Source organism: Leguminivora glycinivorella, chromosome 2, assembly GCF_023078275.1.
Source record: "Leguminivora glycinivorella isolate SPB_JAAS2020 chromosome 2, LegGlyc_1.1, whole genome shotgun sequence".
NCBI lineage: Eukaryota > Metazoa > Arthropoda > Insecta > Lepidoptera > Tortricidae > Leguminivora > Leguminivora glycinivorella.
The window spans coordinates 10,000,747-10,026,665 of NC_062972.1; the positions used below are offsets into that span (position 1 = coordinate 10,000,747).

Genomic DNA, 25,919 nt, shown 5'->3' on the forward strand with positions numbered 1-25,919 from the left:
AGTTCCGTAAGGGCATTTACTTATATTCCGCGAATTCACTCGAAGCGCTTTGCTTCTCCTTTTCTTATGCGCACTGCCAAAGAGTGGAATTCCTTGCCGGCTGCTATATGTCCGAGCCCATAATATAACCTTCCGTCCGTCCCATAAGGCAACCTTCAAATCTAGGGTGAACAGGTGATCTTTTGGGCGAGCTCATTCCATCTTAGGCCACGTATTTGCCTTATAGGCTTTCAAGAGTAAGCCCATTTATGATTGAAAAAAAAAACTTGTATCTTATACTCTTTTGAATATTATAACATACAATTGAATTAAAAAGCGCTGGTGGCCTAGCGGTAAGAGCGTGCGACTTTCAATCCGGAGGTCGCGGGTTCGAACCCCGGCTCGTACCAATGAGTTTTTCCAAACTTATGTGCGAAATGTCATTTGATATTTGCCAGTCGCTTTTCGGTGAAGGAAAACATCGTGAGGAAACCGGACTAATTCCAATAAGGCCTAGTTACCCTTCGGGTTGGAAGGTCAGATGGCAGTCGCTTTCGTAAAACTAGTGCCTACGCCAAATCTTGGGATTAGTTGTCGCAGCGGACCCCAGGCTCCCATGAGCCGCGGCAAACGCCGGGATAACGCAAGGAGGATGATGACAATTGAATTAAAATTACCGTGACATATGAGAAACATTTTACGTGATTCTAACATGGTTTTATTTTTGACAGGTTTCGGTGACGAAGAAAGCTCATCTAATGTCTGGAGAAGCAGTATAATTTACGTATTTATTTGTATTTGTTTCATTCACCTGATGAACACATTAAGAAATTGTAAACTGTCTTGATGATTCATTTGTACTTAAACAGCTATAACTATAACTTTCACATTATTAAATTAACCGTAAAAATCTTTGTCTCTTTTCTCGTGAGCTGAACAGACAATAAGTACGTATTGTATTTCGTTAATTTATACTTATGGTACACAGTTACACTTTGTTTTCGATATACCTATACCTAAATTGGATACGTGCGTATCAATATTTCAGGATGTCCATTGAAAGTTTAAAGGAGCTCTGGGATGCTGCTGTAATAACATTTATCTAATTAACATATTCAACACACACCTTTTTCCAGTTTTGATCTTAATTTAAACGTAATGCCGAATTTTGTACGATTAAGCTTTAAAATTCAATTAATTTATTAATTGAATATTTACCTATTCCACGTTTACGTTTTTTATAAATACAGGTTGCCAGCGTCTTCGTTTCCCAGTAGGTAGTCCTAGTTAACATCTATGGTTAACAGTTCATGCACCTTCCATTACCTATTATTTACCGAGAGAAAGTTTTTAAACAATCCCTCTAAAAAATCCTCCACCACGTATTATTACCTATATGTGTATACCTATATGTGTAAACGTACACACAGTTTTAAATACTTAATAATGAATGCAAAATTATCGCGCCAAAAACATTTTTCAAACAAAATGTCCAAAAATTTAAAAAAATACAATGTGTAAGGAGAGAAAATACCGAATAGAATGTGCGCAGAACTACGACCACAAAAGGGTAGCTTTTTAAAACAGTGTGCGAGATAAATTCTTAACATGCTCTTTTCAGAGTTTATTAATAGCAGGAAGAAAAACTAACTCTTATAAAAAATGGTTTGTGGAAAGCTTATATCCAAAAGATAAACAAATGCGCTGAACAGATCATAATTTGTAGCAATTCGATTAAACAGTGTGCCAAAGAAGTTTGTCCTCGTTCTGCACACCACATTCCGTGTAGGCCATTGAAATTTAAACGAAGTATTTATCGTCGCTGCGCGTGCAAATTTCGCTATGTGTTTTTAACCTACTTTACAGGAGACACAAAAAACTGTTTATTTCGGCAATTATTGAACATAAATAAATCAATATTTTTATGGCATAAGTATTTTCACTTTTGCATACATTAAGAAATAACTTGAAATTTTATTTCAGTTATTATAAGGTTAAAAAATATTTTTTTCATAAATATGTTACATAGCTATTATAATTTGAGTCGTAAAAAACCGGTATGTGTCTTACAATCACTTAACTAGATTTTATTCTTAAGGAACAAAATACAATTTGTGCACTTTATCGTCACATGGTTATTTAATCATATGATTTGAATTAACTATGTTGTTGTTTATTTGTAATTTAGCAATTCATTTTCGAATTAATTATTTCAGAAAAAACACGATTTAATACTATAAGCTTAATACACAATACTATAATAAAAAACTCGATTAAATTAATATATTACTACCAATATATTACAACTATAATAATATATTTTTTCCATTAATTTTTATGAAAGGAGGTTATTTCAGTTACAAAGTTGCTCAATGTGGTATTATGTAAACATTTATGTATTGAATAGGATTTCAATATGCATTTTTTAACTTAAAAAAACCGGATAATGCTAGTCTGGCTCGAACACCGAAGGTTACGTGTATATTTTACTATTTTTTTTCTCACAACTATATTAATAATCATGTATGGTGTAAGACGATTTATTTTCCAAATTTCATAGTTTAGGTCAAACGGAAGTACCCTATTAATTTTGACTTCCTTGAGAGTGTAGATTTTTTTTCAACTCAATTAACCTATGTTGTATTTACTTAGAAATAAGGTTTTTTTACAGCTTCAAGGAACGGTACAGTACACTTGAGTATAGGGTTTTTCCGAAATAAATAATATTGACAAATTGATAAACGGATTGACAAGAAAGTACATAATTGTGTAAGGGTTCCATTTTTCTTTTTTTATCCGAAAACGATAAAAAATCTTTGTCACTCAAAACTTTGTGTGATTTCTCAAGTCAGCTTTTTTTCATTTATCAAACATTTTATTTTCATTTATTTATTTTAAAATGTTTCCAGAAAGGATAGATAGATCTTATCACACAAAATTTCATACAAAACGATGTCTTACCAATGCAATGTTAAATCAATTGCTATTTTTTTAAGTTACTTAGCATAACTTTATCGTATTTCGATAGTTTGTAATATACGTTTACACGCACTGAACCCTACACGAAATTTGTCATTATACTAAACACTAATAAATTGTCTCAATAAAAAGGGAAACTACACTCTCTGTCTCATTTATAGAGGTTATACTTGACTACAAACCCACCTACCATACACCATTTAAACAAGTTTTAAGAGAGTAGGCTAGATTTTTATAAGAAAAGCCTGCTATGTGACGCAAAACACACGATCTGGAAACATTCACGATTTCTACAAATAGTACAAAATTATCGCTGTGTATGAGATTGTACAAATCGGGCACAAACATCTAACACATCTTTTTATACAATATTTCCATAAATTTAGCTATGTGTCATAAGGCACATAGCAGGCGCAATTCCAAAACTGCTGTTATAAGAAGATAATGTAGTTATGTGATTTATTGCAGTTAGCGATTATAGGAGGAACATTCAATGTATGGGCATCACATACCTACTTTTGATAAAACCTGTAATACTGAAATGAGCTCGACGCTGTTTTTGGAGCATATGTATTTGGAAATAAGGTTTAAAATGGCATTGAAAACGAAAAATCGTTAAAAATCACATAGCGAATTTTGCACGCGCGGCGACGTTATAGGATATTATGGTAGATTTTCCCTAAAAAAAAATTTCAGTTTAAACTTAGACACCTTAGATCCAGGCTTTTGTTCATAACTTGCAAAAAATGTAATAGGCCCTTACAATCACATTAGACAGGACGATGATATAAAGACTGTACACGATAAAATCCGGCCAATCCACATTTTGAAGTAATGTTTGTACTTTTATTAACCAGTATATCTTAAACTGTGTAATAATAGTAGCTATTCGTTGTAATGCATGAGTATGTGTGAGTTTTCGCCGAATACAGTCCATAGTACATTTCATTTTTTGTCCAGCATTTTTTGACACTCTTCACAGGCTTCCTATCCCACTTTTCACAATAGTAGTTATATTTTTAAAAGCCGCTTTACACGCATTAGAATGTCATCATACCAAAAAAAATAGTTATTGTAACTCATTTCGACATTTGGGAGTCAGGAAGGCTTTCTACTCCAAGCACTGAAAGTAGTTTTTGTATGGGAAAGCCAAAAAGTGTCAAAAAGTCGGTCAGCAAAGTTAGAAAACCTCAGAACTTTCATAATCTTATTACAATCAGAAAAATGTTTACTATTGTGGAATCAGTATATTATCATCAGGTATATTTTGGCTAATATAATTAAACATTAAAAAATCTTTTTAACAGGAAAGTTTTGTAAAGACTGCCAGAAGACAGTGTACAAAAAAATATTGGTACCATGAGATATACACTGCTAAAATTCATAGACCAACTAACGTTATGGTATGTTTATATCTTTAATTTGTAGGTTGATATTTGATATCCACAAATTATATGGAAACGGTCCTGCTTGAAAATTAACTTTCTATTATAAGATTTGCCATATTATGTATGGCCGGATTTTATCGTGTACAGTCTTTATATACAAGCTTCATGAATATACAGTAACATTTCTATGCAAAGAAAAGTTAGAAGTGCAGCTGTGCGATTTTTCTATCTATACTTACAGAAGTAGGTACGTATGTACATATGTTTAAGTACAGTCAACCAATTGGAACCTAGGCCACTAACGAGCGAGCGTCCAGTTTAAGCTTTTCACATTGGTTAGTATAGGTATAACAAAGTTTGACGTGAGATATAAATACATTCAAGATCGATGAGAATGGATTGGATTTCCCGAAAATTGCCGTATAAAGTGACGTGTTTCCAATTACACGGCTAACACATTCCTTGTGAGACAATTTGCTCATCCCATACAAGTACCTATGTCTATTAATAATTTAATTAAGCGCCCATTTTGTTTTGTTATGTTACTGTCCAAATGATAAATCATACTGTTATGTGACATTACTTATTGTTTATTAAAGTAAGTGTCATGACCTGAATGAATGATAACACCCACGTGAGCTGTGATCAAACATGTTAATGTGTGTGTGGTAGCTTGTAGGTTTAATTTTAATAATCAATTTTGTATAAATGCTTTGAACTACAACGACAATTTGTACCTATACAATACATAAGTGCTTCAGGTAATAGATTTTAGTAAGTACATTGCATTGAAGAAGTAGTATTAACACTGAACTCTGGAAATATTGTCTGTGCCTACATATCCTACCGCTCTTCGCTTTAGTAGACTTGTGTAAATGTTATGTTTTTAATTATGCAGTTTCGGATTATGTTCATATTTGGCTCTAATGTAAATGTGTATTAGAATAATTAGAAACTGCTGTCTAGTTAATTTATTTAGACTTTTGTAATATAATCACTAAAAGAAAACTGCCAAAATGATTAAATAAAATATGCCTGACAGAAAACGGATTTAATTTATCACACTTTCCAACTATTGTTTACTAAATTAAACTATCATAACGGAGCTGACTGTATCTAGTACACTAAATTGAATAGAAATTAAATTTACAGGTTCGTTCAGTATTTAGTAAAGATCAGTATTTGGAGGACATATATTATGTACCAGATAGTGTACTGTGTAGGTTTAAAAATACGGCGTGGCGTGAAAAAGAGATATTCTCAGGGTTGGTCTTAAGGTCCCAAGGATGGATTTAAGAAGAGAGACACCAAAATTTTAGATGTCAATTTTGAGGGAGAACCTCCCGAGAGAACCTAAATTTAAACAGTTATTAATATTATTAATAACCTTAAACATCGTTGAACTGAACCTAGCACTCCACCACACCCCTACCTGCTTCAAAAATATAGATTCTTCCACTTTATAAATATTTACACCTCAAGGACATAAAGATGAATTGTGCTAAAGGACATGAAAATTATTTTTAGAAGACTTTTTTAACAAATTATAATGTACCATAAATACAATTTTTTGTTCATTCAATGCCTTATTTGACCTTTTCTGAGCTCCTACACCAGCAAAAAGAGTCGCAGAGTATAACAGATGTTTAAACAGTAGCGTCAAAGGTCTACAGGTAAAGTTCAAAGTCCAGTAGATAGCTTGAAAGGTGAAATCGTCTATATAATGGTTTTAGAAGACCTCTAATATATAGGTACATATAATACTTCGATTTTAGAAATAATTAAATATAGTCGGTAGCCGAGTTTTCATGTTTAATTTATTTTATAGGTTGATACTAAAAATTCTAAGTATCCAATGCAGAGATGATAGATGTAACTAATATGATAGGTTGTACGTATATGGTTGAGAAACTTAAAATATGAATGGTCAAAGTGTCATATATCAATCAGATATCAACAAGACTCAGAAAATTCTCTTCGTAAAAAGTACGTACTTAATATTTTTAACACTATCTTCTTCGTACCTAAATTGAAAATTGCTAATGAGAAGTAAGGTGCCTTTGGACGCTTGCCACAGCAGCCTGTATCTAGAGTCCACTAATGTGTCTGTACTATAGAGACAGATTTATCGAGCTAGAATTTCTTGCACGCGAGCATTCTCCACTTGCCCACAAAGGGAATCCACTTAGACAAATGGCTTGTCAACCAATCAAATGCTTTAAGTGCGAGACATTTAGGTATACTCATTGCCCAATGCCCAGCGTCATAGGTCTTTTTTAATATTTTTTGTTCAAGACATTTTTTTTGTATTTTTTTTTTTATTATTATTATAAATGGGCTTACTCTTGACCACAGACTAGCCAAAGGCAAAGACGTTTTTTTCTTTAAAGTATCAGTATTTAATTAATTAAACTATTCATAAGCTTGTACGAGATTCTATAATAAAGAAGAAAATGCAAGAAAAAATTCAACATAATGTCAATTGATGTCAATAAATAATGATGGTTTTCACTTACTCGTGTTGACATAATTATAGTTCTTATAAATAATTTTAGGTACTAATTGGTCTACCTTGCCCTGTGTAATTAAGAACTTTGGAGTATTTATCTACCCACAATTAAGTAAAACTACTTTGAAAACAGTTTGTATATGCTAAATATACTTACAACTTGAAATCGAGCTTTACGTTAAGAGGAGAGTGGATGAGCGATTCTAACATGAAGGAGTTTTTATTTATGCGTGCAATGAATTTTTGCTCCTAATTTTTTACAATAGTAAAAAAATATGTAGTGTCAGTAAAAGATTCAAAGATTCAAAGATTTTTATTTGTTCTACATAAATATTAATCAACTGAGTGAAAACCTTCTTCGGAATGTAGAGATCAAACTAAGGAAATAGGATTTCGTCCGTACGTTAATATCTTCTTAATTTACAAACAGCACATAAAACCAGAATGTATGTGTATAAATAGGAAAGGTTAACTTTATTGGTACGCCAAGAATATAATGTAGCGGGTCTGTTGAAAACATCATCATTTTACCATTCTTCCAAACTTTCAGCCCGGTTGCACTAGACCGACGCTTGACTCACAGAAGTCCGAAGCGATGACGTTCCAGAAAAACCCGGGCTTACCGGTCTAGCCTAGTGAATGTAAACATGACCATGTACAAAACTTCACAGTTTAAAGTGGTTAATTCGTTATACATACATACATACAACATACATACAATCACGCCTGTATCCCATAAAGGGGTAGGCAGAGCACATGAAACTACTAAAGCTTCAGGGCCACTCTTGGCAAATAAGGGGTTAAAAGAAAACGAAACTGTGGCATTGCAGTGACAGGTTGCCAGCCTCTCGCCTACACCACAATTTAACCCATATCCCATAATCGCCTTCTACGACACCCACGGGAAGAAAGGGGGTGGTAAAATTCTTAGCCCGTCACCACACAGGTAATTCGTTATAATGTCGACTTATATTTGTAATATCGTTTTGGAGTTAATTTATGTCTTAATTGGCCTGTAACCGGCCGTTATTTTATCAAGCTTGTGAATACTGTAACAAAATATGGTCTTTTAAACACCACATAAGTGACGTAGCATGTTATTTTGCCAACTCTACTCACGTCTGACAATGTGAACGAGTAACTACTCGAACAGAACCGAGACCGCTATTCCCATTAATAGGTAACATGGAACAATCTCGGTGCAGTGCCCTTTACTGTCTGGGCCAATCGATACTTAGCAATTTACGGCTTTAAAAGTTGAATCCGTTTTATTCGTATTTTTTTACTCGTTGGTAATCCATGGTTTAGTTATCCTTGTATTAAGAACGCTGAACGCTAAACACGGTACTTGACTGGAAAGCTCACTATTATAACACAACTGTATAAAATACTATTTGCAGTACCTAAAGGCTGACTTCTAAATTATCAAATTATTTATTTATTGTCTTAAAGTAGCAAAGATAAACCAAGCGAGCGAATCAAAGCGGAGTCCTTAAGCTTGGAACGCAGTTCTGATTCTAAAGGCTCACCCAGACAAATTTGTCCATTTTTACTAGCCTTAGTACTTTAGTGTCTCAAAGCTGGACAGAGGCCTTCACTAGCTTCTTTCACTCAATCCTGTCATCTGTATGTGTAGGTACCCAGGTGATTTGCAATAGTTAAATTGAGTAATAACTTTAGAAAAAATGTTATAGTTTAATTTTAAAAAGGGCATTAGGTATATTACATATATTCATTTTAATTATTTTGAAACCCTATCTACAGAAGGCAAATAACGCTTTCTTCAGCCGGTTAATAACATATGATGGCAACATCTAAACAAACCTAGACAGTTGCCAACCCCAGTCATTAATTAGGTACCTAGGTATAGTTAACAAATGAGATTTGAAATATTTGTTTTTGTCTCTAAATGAACAACATTAGACAAATTGTTATGAATCTCAATAAGTAATTGTTATCATTCTTAATTAGTTAACATTCGATGGGCAGAAATATGTACTTGTAATATAAAGCGTAGTATTCTATTGCTTCAGTATACATTTGACAACGTACTTGTGCTCTGCAACCTTCTATAATGCTTAGCAACAGTTTATACGTGTACGGTGACCAAAATGTTCATGTACCGGCGCACTTGAGTTTTGGCAAATACATTTTGGAGCGGCTAAAAGAAGCATCCGAAAGGAGGGAAGTAGCAGTGGTAAGTAAATATCAAGTTTTGACAAGGAATTGGTCGTGTACAAAACCCCGACTTCAGAGAATTTTTATGCAATATTTTCTAACGAGTTGCCTTTATCGCTTTGTAAATTTTTGAACAAATTCCTATGTGTAGGTAGGCAAATATATAATTAATCATTGTCAATAGTAGGACTTGCAACACTCGCAATATCGATCCCGTTGGCGACAAGTTCTGTATCACTTATCCCCACACACTCATATCCGTGACGGATTTGTTACAATACGACTTTTTTATTTCTACACTGAGAGAAATTTGCATTGTGAATTTAACAAGTTCGACTTGTTGCGGTTTATCCGTTTGAATCAGCCAAACGTATGTTTAAAACAATATGTGTCAGGTTGTTTTTATAAAATCGACTTGTTGATTCAAATATATTGCCGATTCAAATGACAAGTAGCTTGTTGTTTGAACCAAAGAGCACGTAGGCGCTATTTTAACCAAAAAACTTGTTGAACGAACATGAAAACTGGTTGTATTTTCTCTCAGTGTAGGTACATGAATACCTCTCTCAAAATAAATAAGATAACGGGTTGTTGTAACAATGACATGTTTTCCTACAAACCTGATTCGTTCCGGTATAAAATTTTATAAGCAAAATACGCCTACGCATACCTACATATAACCTTATTAATTAACGAATACAATAAAGGTTTATTGACTTATACAGAGATAACAAGTTGTTAATGAATAAGATACCTCTGGTCATAATAATAATATTTTCTTTATCGTCCTAAGACGAATAAATATATAAAGGAGCAAACGAAAGTATTGTTATAATATATTTCTATCAACTGCAGTTGCATTCGCAGACTGTATGAGTTAATAAATTCTTTAAATATTAAAATTTTATCACAATGTACTCGTATAACATCAATTACGTTTACGGAGATCAAAATGTTCAAGTACCGGCGCACTTGAATTTCGGCAAATACATATTGGAGAGGCTAAAACAAGCGTATAAAACTAACGAAGTGGCCGTGGTAAGTCTATAAGTAAGACACCTAGTTCTTTATTTAAGAAAATTTACATTACCTAGGTACTTAAAGGAAATCAGGAAATTTAACGAGTTTAAGAGTGAAATTACAAAAATCGAAAAAACTATCTACGACAAACTATTTAAAAAAATAGTAAGTATGACGCAACAGAATACTTAAAAATATAATTTTTAAGAAAAAAACCGCCGCTTTTGGGGTTCTGGTGAAAGGTACTTGCGAATGTTGGACTATGTAGAAATGTGGACGTATATTTTAAAACTGATTTTAATATAAATCTTTGATTATTTGATGGAAACACAAATGAATATACGTATACCGTTAAGATTTGAAGAGTTTCCTCAATTCCTCATGAATCCGATATCCGATTATAAGAAATCGAGCTTGACAAAATTTGAAAACTCAATATGTAAGCATATTAACAAAGAGAACAAATATCCTAACAAATAAATGTGACTGTTCTGAACTTAAATGCATGCTGTTCCTATAAAATACGAAAGTCACTACAAGTGTGCCGTTCAGATTTGAGGAGTTCCGTTCTGATCATCATCAGAAGTTCCACAGCACCAAATGTCACTGTTCTGAACGAAAACGCAAACTGTTCTTATAAAAAAACCAAAGTCATTTTAAGCGTACCGTTCAGATTTAAGGAGTACCGTTCTGATCTTCATCAGCAGTTCCACTGCACCAAATGTCACTGTTTTGGACGTAAGTGCATGCTGTTCTTATAAAAATACCGAAGTCACTATAAGTGTGCCGTTCAGATTTGAGGAGTTCCGTTCTGATCTTCATCAGCAGTTCCACTGCACCAAATGTCACTGTTTTGGACGTAAGTGCATGCTGTTCTTATAAAAATACCAAAGTCACTATAAGTGTGCCATTCAGATTTGAGGAGTTCCGTTCTGACCATCATCAGCAGTTCCACTGCACCAAATGTCACTGTTCCGGACGTAAATGCATGCTGTTCCTTTAAAAACACAAAAACCACCATATGTGTGCCTTTCAGATTTGAGGAGTTCCCTCGATTTCTCCAGGATCCCATCATCAGAACTGGAATCTGAGAAAAATGGGACCAATCTGTATGCATATACATTCAATCAAATTTTTTTTTTTTAAATCGGTCCAGTAACGACGGAGATATCGTGGAACAAACATAAAAAAAAAACATACAGACGAATTGAAAACCACCTTCCTTGAGAGATTTGAGGCGGCGGTTAAAAAGGTGTGATACTACTTGTACTATTATATATTCTGTGGTGATACTCAAGATCGGTAACAATCAGCCATAAAATCTAAACGGTCCTTCACAGATTATTTCATTTTTATTCAGATTCTCAAATTTCGTTCCGTATAAATAAGTTTTGAAGGAGGAAACAGTCGAGAACGGAACCTCGATTTTAAAGATTTTTCAGTACAGATGGTGTTTTTTTTACGCACTAGTGCGAGAAGTGGTTCATTATATGTCAGGTCGAAACTTCGGAAGTCCATCTGTACTGAAAAACGTCGTTCGATACACATGCGAAAAGGAAATTCGTAACTCGTGTCGATTTAAAACACTCCCTTCGGTCGTGTTTTAATTTATCGCCACTCGTTTCGAACTTCCTCTTTTTCGCACTTGTATCGAAATGTACTATTTCATCACATTTACGATACTATTACGATACAAGTGCGTAAAAAAGGAAGTTCGAAACGAGTGGCGATAAATTAAAACACGACCGAAGGGAGTGTTTTAAATCGACACGAGTTACGAATTTCCTTTTCGCACGTGTATTGTACGATGTTTTTCAGTACAGATGAACCTCCGAAGTTTCGACCTGGCATATAATAAACCACTTCTCGAACTAGTGCGTAAAAAAACGACCATCTGTACTGAAATGTACTATTTCGCAATATCTTTTAACTGAGTTGTTCTTAATGGACATTTTTTTTCGATAATTTTATTTATTCTAGTTTCCATTTTAGCATTTTCGCTCCCGTAGCGTCTCAACTTTGAATGGCTATAATCTTGTAGAGTTGTGATTTCAGTTGGTTACGTTTTCTTTGAATGTTCATGTTTATGATTAAAAAAAAGAAACCGGGACTAGCGAGCAGTACCTATACTTCTCTACCGTAGAGTACCGTGTTACATTTTGTAAATATGATGAATGTGTATAATCCCGTTCGTTGTACTTAATCCTGTGTTATCGTTTCATCCTAGAATTCAACTAGATAGTCTATTTATTTTTTTAGGAAAATGCTCTTTCGGGGGAGGCTATAACATACAAGGACTTTACCCAATATGCTGTAGACCTGTCAGTTGCTCTAACAGACTTGGGAGTGAAGACTGGTGATACTGTTGGCATTGGCAGCGAAAAACGAGTACTGTTCATTCCCACCGCCGTAGCTGTTGTTTTTAGCGGGGCAGCTTATACGCCATATGATTTACAAAGTGGAAGAGGTCAGCATACTACGATTACTATCTTCAATTATATGTGTCATTTGTTACCGTGGTAAATAATAGTCGGTAAAATTATACAAACCATTTGGTATAACTAAAAATAGAACGCGATAACAGATGTTACATTATTTTGTGTTTTTAATTTTCTAGAATAATAGAAAATAGAAAATTAATACTACATGCATTGTACTTGTATATTTTGAAATTCAAACCTGAATTTCAATTAGTTTCGACGTATAAATAAATAAAATGGAACAAGTTTTTAATGTCCATTTCTGTGAGAGATTGATGCCTCTTTCTTATTTTGTATAACGTGTAATCAGTATAATCATTAAAACTTAGCGTCGGCTCCCAATCTAAGAAAAGGCTAGTTTTGTACGGTTTACAAGATGTTTTGGTTGTTATTAAATGACCTGTTTTGTTTTCAGCCGGCTTAAAGCACAAGTTGAATTTGACCAGACCAAAATATTTCATCTGTTCTGCATTATTTTGGAAAACATATGAAGACGTCTTGAAAACAATGGATTTTATAGAAAATTTTATTTGTTTTGACGATAGCAATGATATCGAATTATCTTTGAAGACTTTTCTTACAAAACAAACAAATGTCAGCACTTTTGAGCCAGCTACTGTACAAGGACAAACAGATACCGCTCTTATCCTGTACTCATCTGGTACGACTGGTATGCCGAAGGGAGTCCAACTAACACATTTAAATTGCATCTTAAATAGTTTACCAAAAGAGTAAGTAAATAATTAAGTACATAAATACTTGAAATAGAAGGTGCGATTGGTACAAATCAGATGAAGTAATATTTTGGCACCAGTTTAAGAACGAAAATCATATTGTAAGTATTTTGTTGTTATTTACAGTTTCGAAGACGAATCCCTAAAAACTATGTTTCTATTCGGAGAATGGTATCATAATTACGACACCTTCATGACTTACAAGTTCCTTTCCTTGGGAAGAAGAGTTGTCTACGTGGATAGTGTTACACCTGAAAACCTCTTGAAAAGTATTCAGAAATGTCAGGTAATACATTACTTACTATTGTCCCGGATTTGTAAGTTCACATTTTTGCCACATTTGTTTTGAAGTATGTTGCGATGTGGCTAAGACGTATCGTTTGCCAAATCTAACGATTAATTTCGAATTGGTTGAATCGATTAGGCCCTATGTACAAGGAGGCGCTTAAACAAATATACGATTTCTATTAACTTACTGAAATGTCATTTGAATCGAAATGACAGACTGCCACAGCACTAGTTTAAAAATAAAAATGAATGATAAATGACATAATAAGTAAATCCTGCGTTATAAATTAATATCGTAAAATACTCACTAACGAAGATCCGCAAAAATGTAACATGTGTTAGATTATGTTTAAAGTAAGCGAAATATTGTTTTTAAGTACTTGATTTTTTTAAATATTATTACAGGATTTTATTTAAAATTTCATTAGGTTACACGAGTTTATGTTTTGTGGACGCTGTCATGTATCAAAAAGAGGTCTTAGAGGTTCAAAAAGAGGTTACAGCTCTGGGACAATAAGTACCAATCGGTAGACACTAGTAACATTTTATGGCTAAATTATCTGTTAAAGTGCACCGATCCATAACTATTAGTAATTTTGAAAACTAGTATTAACGATAGTCTAAAAAAATTATGAATTTCAGGTAAACATTACTATGTTGGTACCATCACTCGTTGGTTACTTATCTAAAGCAGAACAAGTAGACCGGTATGATATAAGTTCATTAAAAATTATCTACTGTCGCTCATCACCCCTGCATGGAAGAACGATTGAAGCTATCAAAAGAAGGTGATTCTAGTAAAATATTCACTGAACCGCAATTTCCATTATGGTTGTCTATCTAAATGTCACCAACATTTTATTCAGAAACAATTTTTATAACTACATCCATGACCAGCGGCGCGAAAGCGAAAGTAGCAACCGGCTATATTTTTCATGCAACAAATTGTGTCCATGTTAATTACGTTAAAACACAAGATTTGTTTTTAATAGCTTACCGCTAATGAGTGAGTCCTTTTTCTGGAAGGAACCATTCGCGCGCGTAAAAAAAATTCGCTCAACGCTACTTGCTTTTCACTAATCACCGCCGCGCCGGTCGGACATCCTCTTGATTAATTAAATCTCCGTAGAATATTTAAAAGAGTTAAGTACTATGTCTAAAATTAATAAGCAAAATTATATACCATGATTTTATGTTTTTTCAAGAAGAGTTAAAATTTTATTGTCAATAGGTTTCCGACGCTTAAAAAATTATTACAAGGATACGGTATGACCGAATCAGGCGAACTTACGTCAGAGAGTTGGGGTACCAAGGGCCCCAAAGTAGGAAGTGTCGGTATGGCATCTCCTGGAATAACTTTAAAAGTAAGTACCTAAATAATACGCATTTATACATATATTCAATAGATATCAACGGCTGTAATTTAGATAATATTGTATATATATGTCGCAGTAAGATAGATAAAGCCGTTATATAGTTATAACCCTAGGAATATAATGATACGTCGTAACATAGTTAAACGAAAGCGATTAATTGCTATCTTACTAGGAATATAACTATAATACGTTACTAGTTTAGTCATAATTATAGTTATATGACTGGATTCAGTTTAGTGAAATGATTGCAGGCAGGAGTGCGGCGGTGCGGCTGAGGTATAGTTATAACCCTAGGGATATAATTATATGCCGTAACATAGCTAAACAAAATCGATTCATAACCATCTTACTAGGAATATAATTATAATACGTTACTAGTTTAGTTGTATAATTATATCACTGGATTAAACTTAGTCTAGGGATATAATTTTATTATAATACGTCTCTAGTTAAGTAATATAGTTAAATTACTGGATTAAGTTCAGTAGTATAATTGTAGCAGTGTAGTGCGGAATTCGTTTGTTTAGTAACCAAACCTTGTGTACTATGTTCGATACAAAATAAACTTTGTTCTACGTCAGTGACGGTGTTGTTATTCCAAATCGTCCCGCTATACGTATTATAAAACACTGATTTAAACTTTCACGATTTTTACACATATTTAAAATTGCAAACGGGACTTAAGACATAGTAAATTAAGTCCCACGCGATTAAGTCCCGTTTGCAATTTTAAATACTGTATTATAATTATATTCCTAGTAAGATGGTTATGAATCTCTTTTGTTTAGCTATGTTACGGCATATTATATCCCTAGGGTTATAACTATACCTCCGCCGCACCGCCGCACTCCTGCCTACAATCATTTCACTAGACTCAATCCAGTCATATAACTATATGACTAAACTAGTAACGTATTATAGTTATATTCCTAGTAAGATAGCAATTAATCGCTTTCGTTTAACTATGTTACGACGTATCATTATATTCCTAGGGTTATAACTATATAACGGCTTTATCTATCTATATGTCGCAGTAAGATAGATAAAGCCGTTATATAGTTATAACCCTAGGAATATAATTATACGTCGTAACATAGTTAAACGAAAGCGATTAATTGCTATCTTACTAGGAATATAACTATAATACGTTACTAGTTTAGTCATAATTATAGTTATATGACTGGATTCAGTTTAGTGAAATGATTGCAGGCAGGAGTGCGGCGGTGCGGCTGAGGTATAGTTATAACCCTAGGGATATAATTATATGCCGTAACATAGCTAAACAAAAGCGATTCATAACCATCTTACTAGGAATATAATTATAATACGGTATTTAAAATTGCAAACGGGACTTAATCGCGTATTACTATGTATTAAGTCCCGTTTGCAATTTTAAATATGTGTAAAAATAGTGAAAGTTTAAATCAGTGTTTTATAATACGTATAGCGGGACGATTTGGAATAACAACACCGTCACTGACGTTAGAACAAGGTTTATTTTGTATCGAACATAGTACACAAGGTTTGGTTACTAAACAAACGAATCCAAGCTATATTAGTTAAAACGTAACAGTTAGGGCATGCTCCCGGTATTTCCCGGTTCTTGTGTTCCCGGGAAATCCCGGTAATTTTATGGCGGCGAAAGGCGCAATTATACTACTGAACTTAATCTAGTAATATAACTATATTACTTAACTAGAGTCGTATTATAATTATATCCCTAGACTAAGTTTAATCCAGTGATATAATTATATAACTAAACTAGTAACGTATTATAATTATATTCCTAGTAAGATGGTAAGGAATCGCTTTTGTTTAGCTATGTTACGGCATATAATTATATCCCTAGGGTTATAACTATACCTCCGCCGCACCGCCGCACTCCTGCCTACAATCATTTCACTAAACTGAATCCAGTCATATAAGTATATGACTAAACTAGTAACGTATTATAGTTATATTCCTAGTAAGATAGCAATTAATCGCTTTCGTTTAACTATGTTACGACGTATAATTATATTCCTAGGGTTATAACTATATAACGGCTTTATCTATCTTACTGCGACATATAGATAACTAGATTTTGCCCGAGGCTTCGCTCGCGATAGAAAGAGACAACAAGTAGCCTATGTCACTCTCCATCCTTTCAACTATCTCCACTAAAAAATTACGACAATTCGTCCCTTCGTTTTGCCATGAAGAACGGACAAACAAACAGACACGCACACTTACCCATTTATAATATTAGTATGGATATTGTATTGATATGTATCGACTAGTAGGAAAAGCCGACTAATAGCTACCTACAACATCGAGTCAGAGATTAGTCGACAAAAATAACTGGCGATTTATGAGCAAAGATTAGTTGAAGTTATTGGCAAAATAATACGTATAGCATAGGTACCTTACTTTATTTAGGGACCGTACAATAATTTAGTCATGTCTTTTATGAAAAACTTATTTATTTCTCATTTTTCAATAATTATTTTACCACATCATAATTTTAGAGCTAAACGGAACTTAACGCGTAACACTTAGTTCTAAAATTATGAGTGCAAATCGTGTTAGTTTAAATCAGTACACATTTTACCACACAGTGTAAGTATAATATGTATAATAGATGTCTAAATACACGGCGTTTAATCATTTCGTTGTTGTTTATTGTTCATCATGACTTAAAACAAATGTTAGCTTCAAATATTAAAATTTTTGCCGAAGACTTTAATTTTTTCTATTCAATAAAATAATAACATACATACATACATACATACAATCACGCCTGTATCCCATAAAGGGGTAGGCAGAACACATGAAAAAATATATACAATAAAGAAAATACATTAACTAAACTAAACTATGTACTAACTTAAAATTAACTTATAAATAAAAAAAACTCCCTAAGTCGTCACTACAGGTTATGGTGCCCAGAAGGCTGGCAGCGTTACCTTTTTGGATGGCCAGACTTAATCTCTGGCCGAAGTAGCTGCCAGCCCTCTGGTCACCAGAGACGTCTACGAGGCGCTGAGCTATCTCATTAAAAAGATGTTTCGCGCTGGGCCCCCACGGTCCTAAAGTTTCTACGCCGAACGGCGCAAATATATAGCCCTCGCCGAGGACAGCATATTTGCGCCGCTTATTTCGTTCTGCCGTTGTAGCCGCAGCTCCCGCCTTGACGGAGGTCACCTGTAGGTGGGACGGCGCGAGCGTGTCAACACAGGTGGCGTCCCACACAAGCGTCCTTCCTTGCGTCCATGGAATGAGTGTCATCCCGTCGGGGCGCTTGCCATCGTCGCGTGCGATACCGTTCGGCTCAAGATGGAGCTTTTTTTCTACTTGTTTGTCAATTAGGACACCACAGACTAAACTATAAGTGCTGACTTAAGTATTAGTATTGGATAGTCTTTGACACTTAGTCAACTATAATATCTCATTACAGTTCTCTTTAGTTAACTGTAATAATTTCAAAAATAGAATTTCATAAAATTCTATACTAATTTGCTATACCTGGCAATTTTGTCTGCATCTGAAACACATTTTTTTTATCTATCGCGTTATCGACCAATCAGAGAGAGTTATTACAAACAATTGGTTGCCAGGAAATTCGATGCTGATACAACGGTGAACGACGCTATTAACATTTATTTTAACTTGAATGATGATATTGTTCGTCCATTGATGATGAAGATGATGACTCATAGAAAAAGTATTATATACAATAGTGATATAATTAAGCTGTTCACTCTTGTACCGTACTATTAGGCCACTCAGCAAGCTTCGTGCCCTAAACATGGTACTCGACTGAAAAGCTCTGTAAGTATAATTGTATCACGATTGTATAAAATACTAATACTTACAGCTATATAAGCCTTATAATTGGCAGCAAACCTCATTGTTTTATTGATATTTTTTAATATTACAGGTTGTAGATCCACAAACGCGCGAGGTACTAGGCCCAAACCAGCGAGGAGAAATATGTCTGCGCGGCCCCGTGTTTATGAAAGGTTACATTGGTATTGAGCCTTCGACGTACCTGGATGACCAGGGATTCTTCTTAACTGGAGACTTGGGCTACTATGACGAAGACAAATATTTTTACATTGTTGATAGGCTGAAGGAAATAATCTCATATGACGGAAACAAGGTATTATTAAATTATTAACTTCTGATTAGCAGAAACGTCTGCAATCGATGCCACTAGGCTTAGAATAAATTTAAAAGTGGAAAATGTCTGCCTTGGGTGAGACTTGAACCAGTTACTATGCGCTAACCATGCTAAATTTCCAATTATGACTTGGAACTCCGGTTGCCGTTTAAGAAGTTTAACACTCTTACGGTAGATGTCGCTACGGGTCCCATTAACCTTAGCGGTGGAAAATTTCGCTGGCTTGGTTGAAGTCTTGATGGCTCAGTTGGCAGAGCGCTGGAGTATCGATTCAGAGGCCGTGAGTTCAAGTCTCACCCAAGATAGATATTTTCCACTTTTAAATTTATTCAAAGCCTAGTGGCATCGATTGCAGACGTTTCTGCTAATCAGAAGTTAAAAATTTAGCATGGTTAGCGCATCGTAACTGGTGAATTTCCAATATGACTTGGAACTCCGGTTGCCGTTTAAGAAGTTTAACACTCTTACGGTAGATGTCGCTACGGGTCCCATTTACTAGTGGTGAAAAATTTCGCTGGCTTGGTTGAAGTCTTGGTGGCTCAGTTGGCAGAGCGCTGGAGTATCGGTCCAGAGGCCGTAAGTTCAAGTCTCACCCAAGGCAGACATTTTCCACTTTTAAATTTATTAAATAAATTTGATATTTCGTAAATTATTTAAACTAGTGGTGGTTGGCCTTAAACTATGAACTACGCATTCTCCAAAAGAGATTTAGTATCCTCAGATAACCTCATAGCCCAAATAAATATTCCTTTTCCCGATTCAGTCTATGAGTACACCTACTCGTCCTACCTTAATAATGAAACCAGTCTACCGTTGGTATCGCGTAGCTTCTCCTAACAAACTAGCAATTTCAGCGGTTCTGGAGGTTTCGAGTCAAATTGCTAAATTCGAATCAAAAACAGAAAATTTAAGGAACCTACACATTTAAGTGAACTAAAATTTATTCATCATCATCATAAACTTAAGAGTTAATCTCTTGTCGGTGGAGTATTTTCCAGCTTTTTCTATCCTGTGCCAGCTCTTTGACACTTTGATACGACACGGCCCCTACTTTTTTTTTATTTGGTCCATGTAGCTGCGTTTGGGCTTTCCTCGACCTCTCTTACGTCCAATCCGTCCCTCCAGAATAGTAATAAAAAAGTGGTCGTGTCGCATCAAATGTCCGATAATTTTTCCGCGTCTATTTTCAATCGTTTTCAGGATGGCTCGTCTTTCATTTACCCTTCGTAACACCTATTGGACAAATAATTTCTTGGCATAAAAAATATAAAATATTCCTCGATTATCAACTTTCAGGTGGCTCCATTAGAATTGGAGACGATCCTGCTACTACACCCGGGCGTCCGTGAGGCGGGCGTCGTGGGCAACCCGGCGGGCGACATCGGCGAGGAGCCCACGGCCTTCGTCGTGAGGCAACCCGGAGCTAGCGTATCCGAACAGGAGCTCATCGACTACGTGTCTGCAGAGGTTTGATACTTACCTCTTGCATTATTTTAAGTAGGACAGCGCAGGAACCGAATCGTAGAACCCAGGCTTCATCATATAGCTGCTCATATAAGGCAAAATTAATAGTGCACGGACGCCCAGACCCAAAAGTAATATTCCTCAAATATAACAATTCATTTTTCTTGATTCCTAAATGAATGAGTAGTTGTTATTTTTGTAAAAAGCAGACATATGTTTATTTTTAAATACATACATTAATTGTGATCCAAATTTTCTTCATAAGATATACCTATAAGAATTAAGAGGTTTTTATATCATCAAATTAACATTTTTAATGTGTAGGTATCGCCGTACATGCAACTGAGAGGCGGCGTGGTGTTTGTTCCCGAACTGCCCAGAAACCCGAGAGGAAAAATTCTTCGTCGTCGTTTACGAGAAATATTGAATACCTTATAACGAGTAAAATATTGATACAAATTAAAATAATTATGTAATATGTATAAGTAGGTACTATGCGCAGCTGTGTTTTTTTATTGTCATTATTCGTATAATATCATTTGGCATCCTGAATACATTTTGTTAGAACGAATACACGAATCTTTTTGTTAGAGATTGGTAGTTATTCACTAAAGCGTTATTTGATCCGCTACTTTTGATGCTGACTGTACATCGACATTGAAGTGAATTTAATCGTGTGGATTTGCGTGCAGTTGTTAAATAGTCGTCAGTTGTTAGTGTCGTGTGTATTTTCAAAAAAAAAATAATTTTATGATCAACATAGAAAAAATCTAATTTAAAATATGCGCACATTTAGTTTTATCGTCTAGTCCAAGTTGGGAAATTAAAATTTTGGTCAGTCGTTTAAATGTCAATTTTTTTTTAATGAATCTCTTTTAACATTTAAATTGACTCGTTTTACCTCAGAGCAATTTAGATTGTAGCCCCAAAATGGTCCCTGCGGCATGTAATAGGTCCCTTAAAAGAAAATCGAGTTAAACATTCGTGATTGACTTAACTTTGGAGTAGGTTAATTATTCCTTGAGATAAAAGAAACAGCTTGGAAAATGAATAGCTATTACATTTATTCTTATATACGTAATTAACCAGATTCTTTAGATTTTTGTTTTATCAAGAATGTTTGTGAATTATTTTCATTTTTAACTTAAATACAAGTACCTACAATATGAACATTCAAGCATTGTTCAAATATCCCTAAACTCTCTCATCATCTCGATTGTAAAATACAAAACCCTCAGGAATAGATAATGTCAACTACCATATTGATACTATCAAATAAATCTGTGACAATGAAATATATTGCCAACGTCGAGTTGGATTATAAATACGTTCCATTTTTTAAAATTAGATAGTACCCACCTAATTAATTTATTTTATAACAAAGACTAAGCCTTCACTTAAAAGTCATCATTCCAGACGTTTTGTTAAGATATCTGTATTTTGCTACTAATTCCAGCTCCCCTGTGCATGGTATTATGACATCAACATTAATGAAAATGCAAGGGCACGTTGTGCGATAGGTAGATTCCAGTGCGCCGCAGTCCGCCCGAGCCAATGAAGCGTGAAGCGCTGGCTCCGTGGATATAGTGCAGCCGTAACTCCCTTCACAATACTGCCACTCAATTTATAACGGCTCAAACTGCTACGAATTATAAATATTTTATACTGCACGCTTTCTGCTGAGCTGCATACTTGGCTAGTGACACGAGTCGGTAGGCATTTTTAGGTAACAAGCATATGTACAGTTAGTTCCATGTTTATTACCCTAACCACAAAATTTAAATAAAAAATAACCGACATATGTAGTAGACCGATTTCCATTAAACATGGCTAAGTAAACTCCCGACTAATTAAGCTTTCAAACAAAACAAAACAAAATCTAAATCGGTTCATCCTCTATCCGTTCGGGAGCTACGATGCCACAGACCGACACACACACAGACAGACAGACACCAAACTTATAACACCCTGTCGTTTTTACGTCGGGTTAAAAAATATTTCAAAATAACAGTGAAGAGTGGAAGCGAACATTAGTAAAACAATATTGCGCATAATCACCACGGCATTCGGATAGCAGTAACTTTACTGCTACCTATAATTGATAAAACCTATGTTTTATGAATCGGTGATTAATTATCAATTCTAATTATTGGTACACTTAATTCTAGACAAAGACAATCGATTAACCCTCCCGGTATCAAGAACCGCTGAGTGCAGTGAAAGTTTAGCGGCGTACTTCAGCAGTGAGCAAAACTCCGAAGACTTAGAAACTTCTTAGTTAGAAAAAGCCATCCATCAAAATGCGGTATGTTAGTTTTAAACCAGTATGTTAGATTTGTGTTAGATAAACTTTCAAAAACAAAATGAACAATATCGTAGTTAAAAAAAAGGTTTTTATATTTAAATGTTGATGGATTACGATTATTCTAGTATGTATTGTTTAAAAAAAGTTGTAATTTCACTACAACATATTTATATAATTATTTAAACATTTATTTAACTTGTTTAATATTTTTTGCTTATTCTACAAATGAAGGCCGACTTTTTACACAAGTGTATATTCGATAATACAACTTTCACGCGGGCAGCAAACTCAATAAATTCGATGTACCTACAACATCTCTGACAGTTTTCAGGCATGATAGATAGCTTCTGCAAAATGATTATGATGTATGGCTAGACGAACACAAGAAATCGATATTTATATGCTGGCAGCAATCAAGTTTCCAGCACCGACGTGGCGTGGTTTACAAAGACTGTCAAGTGTTTGTTGCATTGTTGCGTAATACACCCGGCCGCAGGATCTGTTGGGTTTGCCTGACATTTTGACTCGTTGTCCATTGTGTATTCGCGGACAAGGGTCGGTGATTTATTGAAGGACATCGACGACAAACAGCCGCCCGCGGTACGTCTGTCGAACACTTGCCGGATTACGCTGATTTACAGTTTTGCGCTAAACGATCTATAACTCAGCTGGGGGCTTGGTTAAGATGACAACCGTTTGCAGCAAGTGACAATCGCTATCGCTTTTCCGGGAGTCTGATAGAGATAGAGAGCTTTTCGTTGTTTTTCTGCGAAACCAACTTGAGTAGGCCTTCTGAGCTTATTGAAGCTGCTACCGTAGTAAATACATATTTCAATTTATTGCTTGACTGTTAGTTATTATTGGTTTGGTTATTCCAACCAATATAAAATAAAAGAAAGTTAAATTTTAATGTTAACCTTACATAGTAGTCTGTTAAAAATATGCTTCTATCCGGTAAAAAGTTGTTTACAGTTGTAACGGTTGAAATTTAGCAGGTACACAATATCTGCTTATGATAGTATTCACTGTCACATAGCACATATGAGGAGGAGATCACACACATATGAGGGAGAACTTTTAATAAAAATTAATATTTCTTAACCCAAGCTCTTTCGTCTCATTGTAACGTGTTGGTTTTATGTCGTGTGCCAGTACACGCAAGGGAATCGTAGTGGCCTGAAACAGGTCATGTTACTTTTGAGCACCTCCATTACACTATCTAAGAAGCCGGTGCAAGGAGCCGGGAGGCGCGGCGGCGGCGGCGGCGGCAGCGGACGGCCCGGAGATGTATATTGTGCAACTAGCGTGTAGTTTCATCTCGCTGCTAATTAATTGGATTACGGGGTCGCTCCCATTATACGAGATGGGGCTATTTAGTGAATGGATTTTGTCCCTGTGACAGCGTAAATTCGATTTGTTTTCTGGTTAATATATCTCTCTGTAAACATAATTAAACTGGAATTGTTTTGGTAAATTACGTGTTATTTTCACAGAATAGCTTGTTGCGGTGTGCGTAAATTATGTAGCTATATGCAGATGAAGTACGGAGTCTGAATTCGAAATGAACATTTCCGATAGAACTTCAAAGCCAAATTGTCGGCCTATGCCGCATTACAGAGGTGGTATATTGTTATCGTATTAATGTTGGCACTTACTTTTCGCAGACGTGAAGGAGACCTTTGAAATGAACTCAATGTCGAGTCCATTATTTTATTCAGTGAAATGGAGTGGCAGTGAAATAGGGCAAAGGACGAATAAACGGGCTGCTGGAAATGAAGACGCCGTTTGTTCATAACCAGCTCGTTAATTCCATTATTACAAGTCAGGGGAGCGAGGGAACCGGTAACAGATGTGCCATTTCACTCGTGAATCTGCAATACCATGCCTCCGTCTTTTCACGCCACTCTTTGTCAAAAATCCTTCAGTCTGAACGTTATAGCGGAGATAGGTAGTTACAATGTAAAAGAAGATTTCAATTATAATAACAACACTCAAGCGCCCGAAACTGTCCGCGTATCTAATAACGCTCTTTCTAAATAATAATACAAGTATAAAGTCTATACATAAATGCTGCTTATGTGCTCGCTTACCTATACATACGTGTATTACTTGCTCTTAGTACATACCTAGTTTAGACACAACACAGGCGGTTTATACTCCAAAATATACCTACATGAGCATCATCCAAAACCTGAAATAATAATGATATATTTATGTATTTTTTTAACATAACATTTTTTTTAACTTACTCATAATTTCAGATAAAATTCAAATATTTAGGTTCAGTTTCAATAATCATAAACGGAATAGGTAAAGTTTTGAAAGCCTGTCAGATGTGGAAATAAGTAAAATACGAATGGAACTCTGCCCACACACAGGTAAAATAGACGTGAGTATTAAATTCTTTTATAACTAATATATGTTAAATAGGTATTCTTTTTGCTTTTTATAAAGATTTGTTAAAGAAAAATGGAAAATATATGTCTAGATAAAGAGAAGAAACTGTATGAATATTTTTGTATGACCGTTTGTTTCATATCCAAATAAATAACGCTATAGCGCTATGTCAAATCGATATCCATCTTATTTTTACTTATTTGATAGGGAGGTACTTATACAGTCGCCATCTGACGTACTGGCGTGGTGCGTCTATAGTGCTTAATATTTACATACATATTTATAAATGATCAGGCAATTTAATTTGAGATACGAATATTGGTCAAGCTTATATCGTTTAAATAAATTTTCATTCGAATTGTGAACTAATTATGAAATTATGGTGTATAAAATGATGTATTGCAATAAGCACGGTATTAAATTATTTTTTCCAAATTACAAAACTGACTTCAACCAATAGTATTCGGGCATCTCCTGAATCTTTAAAAATCTTGGTGCTAAGCTGGCGGAATCTGGCAGACTAACTGCCTTGTTTATGGCAACGAAACCACTAAAATATTATAAGATAATACAATTTAAACAGTTTCGAGAAAACTTGACACCGAGCTTTTATTAGGGTTCCGTACCAAAATGAACCCTTATGGTGCGACTCTGTTTTTA

General features: G+C 34.8%; 2 protein-coding genes across 7 annotated transcripts in view; both read left to right on the forward strand.

Moving 5' to 3' along the window:
- The window catches only part of LOC125236427 (lachesin-like), a 148,897-nt gene extending 147,107 nt beyond the window's left edge, over positions 1-1,790 (forward strand). For all 5 annotated transcript variants that reach the window (XM_048143253.1, XM_048143260.1, XM_048143232.1 and 2 more), the window contains one exon: positions 711-1,790. In XM_048143253.1, coding sequence (XP_047999210.1) covers positions 711-826 — 116 coding nt within the window. In that variant the 3' untranslated portion in view covers positions 827-1,790. The remainder of the gene's footprint in view (positions 1-710) is intronic.
- Positions 1,791-9,886: 8,096 nt separating this feature from the next.
- LOC125241177 (luciferin 4-monooxygenase-like) lies at positions 9,887-21,151 on the forward strand. 2 transcript variants are annotated; one of them, XM_048149530.1, is made up of 9 exons: positions 9,887-10,071; positions 12,313-12,520; positions 12,949-13,264; positions 13,394-13,553; positions 14,198-14,343; positions 14,787-14,919; positions 18,851-19,072; positions 20,390-20,560; positions 20,882-21,151. In XM_048149530.1, the coding sequence occupies exons 1-9, from the start codon at positions 9,946-9,948 to the stop codon at positions 20,993-20,995; spliced, it is 1,596 nt and encodes a 531-aa protein (XP_048005487.1). In that variant the 5' UTR covers positions 9,887-9,945; the 3' UTR covers positions 20,996-21,151. The 2 variants fall into 2 exon arrangements, with proteins under 2 accessions (XP_048005487.1, XP_048005497.1); XM_048149540.1 differs by lacking the exons at positions 14,198-14,343; positions 14,787-14,919.
- Positions 21,152-25,919: the final 4,768 nt, after the last annotated feature.

Excerpts from the sequence above, each read along its gene's own strand:
- LOC125241177 (XM_048149530.1), top strand. The coding sequence starts at position 9,946 with ATGTACTCGTATAACATCAATTACGTTTACGGAGATCAAAATGTTCAA. Across the intron at positions 19,073-20,389 it reads TCTCATATGACGGAAACAAG|GTGGCTCCATTAGAATTGGA; the intron begins GTATTATTAAAT and ends ATCAACTTTCAG. Across the intron at positions 20,561-20,881 it reads TCGACTACGTGTCTGCAGAG|GTATCGCCGTACATGCAACT; the intron begins GTTTGATACTTA and ends TTTAATGTGTAG.